At 38.8% G+C, this 6,000-nt stretch overlaps 1 protein-coding gene across 1 annotated transcript in view; it reads right to left on the bottom strand.

Moving 5' to 3' along the window:
- LOC117394586 (MAM and LDL-receptor class A domain-containing protein 1-like) overlaps positions 1–4,279 on the bottom strand; it is a 44,309-nt gene extending 40,030 nt beyond the window's left edge. The window contains 5 exon segments of the mRNA XM_059021024.1: positions 1,889–2,159; positions 2,483–2,841; positions 3,225–3,331; positions 3,571–3,725; positions 4,270–4,279. Coding sequence (XP_058877007.1) covers positions 1,889–2,159; positions 2,483–2,841; positions 3,225–3,331; positions 3,571–3,725; positions 4,270–4,279 — 902 coding nt within the window.
- Between the last annotated feature and the right edge of the window lie 1,721 nt (positions 4,280–6,000).

Genomic DNA, 6,000 nt, shown 5'->3' on the forward strand with positions numbered 1-6,000 from the left:
GAGGATAACGCAGCTCTGGCAGCGGTTGCTGGTGCACGGTGAGCCGAGGACACCCTGGCCAACCTAACCTTCCCTCCCCCCGGGCGACGCTCGGCCAATTGAGCACCGCCCCCAGGGAGCTCCCGTCCACAGTCGGCTGTGGAATAGCCTGGACTCGAACTCGCGACGTCCAGACTATAGAGCACATCCTGCACTCTAGCGAGTGCTTTTACTGGATGCGCCACTCGGGAGCCCCCGTAAGATATCTTCTTATCTGAATCTCTAAAGGTAATGTAAACTTAATATATCCTTGCTAGCTGTTAAATACTTAATAAAGTGCAAAAGAATATGAACATATACAACTAAAGGCAAAATGCATGATTGTAAATTACATTTGTAAAAAAAATAATAATAATAATAAATAAATTAAATGTAGATGGTCATTTTTTTGGTTTTCATGCCAGAACTACTGCAGGGTAAATGGCTTAGGAAAATGTATTATAATTATAATCGATAAGGGAACTATTGCTTTGCTAAATTTATAGCAAGTCAAACTAGGCAATGATGCATTACTAAAACAAGTCCTCTGTTCCCTGTAGTGCCAAACTCATTAGACAATTGATTTTATGCAGAAATGTTAAATTGACTGTGTTATTGTTTTCAAATTATCATAAAAGTCTTTGTCATACTTCAGACAAGCACCCAAAAATGCAGTCTATAACCCAAGACCAATATTTTTTTTAGGTTTTTTTGTTTTCTGATGGGAGATTTGGCAATCAAAACTACCTGAAACCATGCTACATTGCCCAAAATGTTCAGAAACCAACATGCCCCAAGCCAACAGAGATACTTTTTTACGCTGTGATATGGGGTGTGGATTATCCGTTGATAGACTGGAGAGAGACATGGAGGTGACAGTGGTGGATTATTTGACAGACTGGAGAGAGACATGGAGGTGACGGTGGTGGATTATTTGACAGACTGGAGAGAGACATGGAGGTGACGGTGGTGGATTATTTGACAGACTGGAGAGTGACATGGAGGTGACGGTGGTGGATTATCTGACAGACTGGAGAGTGACATGGAGGTGACGGTGGTGGATTATCTGACAGACTGGAGAGTGACATGGAGGTGACGGTGGTGGATTATCTGACAGACTGGAGAGTGACATGGAGGTGACGGTGGTGGATTATCTGACAGACTGGAGAGAGATCCCAGATAAAACACAGTGATCGTAGGATTTCGGCTTTTACAATTCGTTGTTGTTCTTGGTCCATAACTCATGGCCTTGTATCAGCCCTGAGGTGTGTTACCTGACCCCTTTTATCGTGAGGGATAAGCCAAGCAGCCAGTCAAGGAAGTACAGCCGTCCAATCACCGGCTGCGATTCCCTGTAAACAAACTCAGCTGGCAGCGCATCAAAGGCGGAGCTTCTGGCTCTCTAATAAGTATTTACACTCTATTTACAAGAGCTTCTGGCTCTCTAATAAGTATTTACACTCTATTTACAAGAGCTTCTGGCTCTCTAATAAGTATTTACACTCTATTTACAATCACCAAATGCCACAAACTAAAAATACCAAAAACACATCTCTCTGCATAACCAAGAATGCTTACCAACCCAAAAGAAAGAAGATTATTTTACAGAATGGAATGACCGAAGGAGAAGAAGATCTCTCGGATGACACATTTCTTCACACCGATTCTACTAAAGAATCTGAATTAGATGGGCCTGCAGACCCGTCAAACAATTTTGTGTGATATCAAAACCATACATCGGTATTTATGAAATTATTTCTGATCCTAGTGCCTAGAGTATTGTGGTTACCACTGGTAATTTTACAGTTGTTAGGTAGGAGAAAATTAAATTACACTTATGAGGACATTTCTAAAGAAAAAATTAATTAACATGTGATAGTAAAAGCAGAAGATGCATGGCTTCTTGTCATTTGATATGGAATCAAAGGTTTGGCTGAGCAGCACAGCTGTATCTTGGAAATTCTGGTCTGGTGCCTCTATATAGAGATAGTGTCCATTCACACTTCCCAGAGTGTGATCTTTCCAAGGCCTTGTCTTTGACGTTGGGGTGGGGCCCTGGATTTGAGTCAAGTCAAAGCTATCAGCAATATCCTTTGTCCAGCTACAATGCCTATTTTCAAAGCTGCACTGAAGATCCATCACTGTCATAACAAAGGAATTTAAAACGTTTGAAAGATTAGGGACAAGACTGTCAAATAGTGAGAAGCACGCCTTTTAAATTACTCTACAAAATCAAGAAAGAGATCAATTTGTAATATAGCAACCACTTTTTCACTTTCATTTTATACATTTCATAATCAATTAAAGTGTTTTCCGTGATCCTTGCTAAATTTTACAAATGTTCCAGTTTAGCTGACCAGATATACACCTGACACAAAAAGATGACAAAAATCCCAGAAACAAAAATGGGTTTATATTATAGGCCCAGTCACTCCTATTGATGAATAAAAGTGTATTCACTTACAGCAGTGGTCTTCATCAGATCCATCACCACAGTCACACACAAGTAGCCGGCCAATGCAGGCCTTTGTATCTCGATAATGGAACTTGTCTCTGCCTTCACAGCTTGCCGCGGGTGGGGGAAGGGAGCAGTTTTCAAAATAGATGTCATCCAGTGCTGACACTCCATCAAAAAAGCCAAGGCTGACTTTCGTCAGGGAGAAGTGAAAAGGCTGAGTAAGACGACCAAGCTGTATAACTGCCTGCAACCACTGGTCTCCTTGATTGTATAAAGTCCTCCATATGACAGTGGTGCTGCAATTCTCACCCTCTACTCGTAAATTCTTGTCAGCTGCTCCAACAGCCCGGCCATAATTATAATGCCTGGAACACCATTAAATAAATTAATATACACTCAAATTACTTTGGTATTACACTGTACAAGGCAAAATTCAAGAAGTAAAAATGTCCCTTTTAAAAATGAGAATTGCAAACAAAATGCTAGACTGTCAAAGCTATTTTTCATGAGGGCATTTTTCTGAAAAGGAAAAACACCACACAATTCTAAAATTAATAAGAAACAAACCAATACTCCTTACTAGCCCCAAAAGTCAATGTTTCAGTTCGTTATTTCTGTTTATTTTACTTTGCTTGTTCTCTTTGGATGCAGCTTTTCTTACTGAAAATAAATGTGGTAATGACGATTTGGATTAATAAGTATATCAGTACTGCAATAAAAAATGTAATAATAAATACAGTAACAATACCAAAATGACATTGTACAGCCCGATGCAGATTGGCTGAACCTGGGACTCCTCAGCTCAGCTATCTGAGAAAAGCGGCTGCTGTTTTTCAGATAAACATGAAATGTTGTGTTAAGATATTTTGAAAATATATATATAATCTACAGTTCACATGTATTTATTAAACAATAACAAATAAAAACATGGAAAATCAGTCGGAACTAATTCATACATCCTTATTTTTAATAAAAAAGTTATTTTCTTTAAGTAATTGTCAACAGTCGGAGAAAGGTTATTTTATAAAAGGTCATCTTGAAGAAGGAATTGTAATGTCAAGGAGGTATTTGCTTTCTCCTGCTATGGCCCACATACCCTCTGTTGTATTTGTGCTATGGTCCTGTGGAGGAGCCTGACTCTGGTAGTCAGGATGAACAGTGATTTGTGAGCTCCATCTCCCATCAAACCCATCCCCTGGAGCATTCTCATACCAGCCACACGCTTCCGCTTCAAAATCACACGGAACAGCTGAGAAAAGCAAACACAAGAGTAAAGCAAAGGATTGTCTAGAATCAGGTCTTATTATCTTTGTATCAAGAGATGTTTTGTTTATCATGGTCCTATCCCGTCCTTTGGATGAGACGTAAAACCAATGTCCTATTGTAAGAGACTCTGCAGCAGCAGTTGTGATGCATAGTTCACTCCCTAGTCTCAGTAAGTTGCTTTGGATAAAAGCATCTGCTAAATGACCGATTAATAATTCATCCAGGTCACAATTTTGAGCACTGTTCTCTGGAATATATTTAAACAGTCTTTCAGCTTGCTTTGTAATAAATTACAGAACATATGTAGCAATGTTATATTCAGTTGCTGTTTTTTTTTTTTTTTTTGTTCACAGTAAACAGTGATGAAATAATTTTGTTGTGTGAGTTATGAACAGAAAAGCACAGGGATAAAAAGGGGGGGGGGGGGTAGTAACTCCTAGTAGTTACATTATTCCAACCCTAATGGCTTTTCTTCCCTTGGAAGCCCAAGCTCATTCGCTAAATCATTACCTGATAGGATATTAAACCTGGTCGCATTGACCGTGACATGAAAAATAATTGTAGACACTAGCTTAAGGTGAGAAAATAATTTGCAAGACTTTTTCACAAATAATTTTACCTTATCTCACTTCCCTGTGCAATACCTTAGGCTGTTGCTTACCACAATCAGCTTCTTCTTCTCCACTGGGGCAGCATTTCTTTGCAGGAATACATTCCCCAGTATCACATGGAAAGAATGTTGGTGGGCACTGAGGTGTGGGTGGTGCTGTAGTGGAAATATTCACTATTTTCAAAGAAGAAAAACAATTTGGTGAAGCATAAAACTGATATCTTAACTGAAATACAAAAAAAACTTCCTGAAGACTAATGGACAGGAAGCTTTGATATCACCTAACACATATCAGTGCACACATGGATTTAAATACAAACAGACAAAGCACACATCAGAATCTGTTATTCAAGCAATAAAAATGACATCAACCTGCTCTTAGTTTCCAGCTGGCGTCTTCTTTAAAGGTCCCAGTTCCATCATCCATCGCCACAAAGACCCTCCTACCAGCATGGCGAATGTAATAACCTGGAAGGCTTACTGCTTTCCAGAGCATCAAACCCTGGGAACCATTTGTTTTTTGCCAACCAAAATGAAGCTGGAGCTGTATCTTTATTGCTAGATTGAATCTGTTTGAAAAATAATTCCACTTCCCTACCAAGTTCATTCTTGGAATGCTGAAGATAGTAAGACTCATTCAGCGCTGATTTAAAGGAGACAGTCTCAGAGATATTCTGATACAGACCAGGAGAATAAAGGTTAAAAACTGAAGCATGTTGTCAGTGACATTTGCAGTAAAATCCTTGCCGCTGTTGTCAATTGCTAGGCCGATCTGGTTTGGTAAATTCTTTGTGAGAAACTACAATTGACCAGTAATTATTGCTTTAACCAGGCACTATTTACCAGGAATCACATAACATCATATCCATTAAAACAGTTAAAAGTGGTAACTACAAAGCTACATGTATAGTTACTATCGAATTACATGTAATTACCATCACTTGTAAGCATGTTCTACATAGAACAAGAGTACTAATAAAAAAAAAAAAAATAGAAATCAGTATTGATAAATTATGACATTTTAAAATGTAATATTTGGACATAAATTATATAAGTAATTACAATTCATGAAGGTAAGTTGGTATTGGAAACAAATATGGTAAATAAATCACTGTATTTCAGACCAAAGCATGCATCTGTTTAATATAATATGCTAAACTGATTTGCACTGTGTGACCAGGATGGCTTGTGGTGACGTCAGACCAGGAAGGATAATGGACAGTGTGGTGAGTGACAGGTGCTGCTGCGCGTTTAATAATAAACAAATAAACAGTTTTAACAAAACAAAGCAGCACGATGGCCGAAACAGACCGACAAAAAGACACGGAACCAAACAAATAAGTATCGTGCTGGTGTATACCCAGCACACGTAGCAATTGTTTTCTTATTATTTATTCTTTCTCTTTACCTCCTGACTTTCGTTCCACCTCTGAACACGCCAACCCTGCGTGAAAGAGTCATGCTCCTTTTATCTACAGCTGTGCCAGGGCTTGCTTGCAAATTAATCATTCACTTGAATCCCAGTACAGTCTGCACGTGAACTAATTTGTGCAATCCCCGTGCACACATACAAATATACATTTTAAATCATCTGTGCTACAAAACCGACACTCTGTGCACCACTACATACATACATATAAACATTAAC

The sequence above is a fragment of the Acipenser ruthenus genome, chromosome 3 (genome assembly GCF_902713425.1).
Source record: "Acipenser ruthenus chromosome 3, fAciRut3.2 maternal haplotype, whole genome shotgun sequence".
Classification (NCBI taxonomy): Eukaryota; Metazoa; Chordata; class Actinopteri; order Acipenseriformes; family Acipenseridae; genus Acipenser; species Acipenser ruthenus.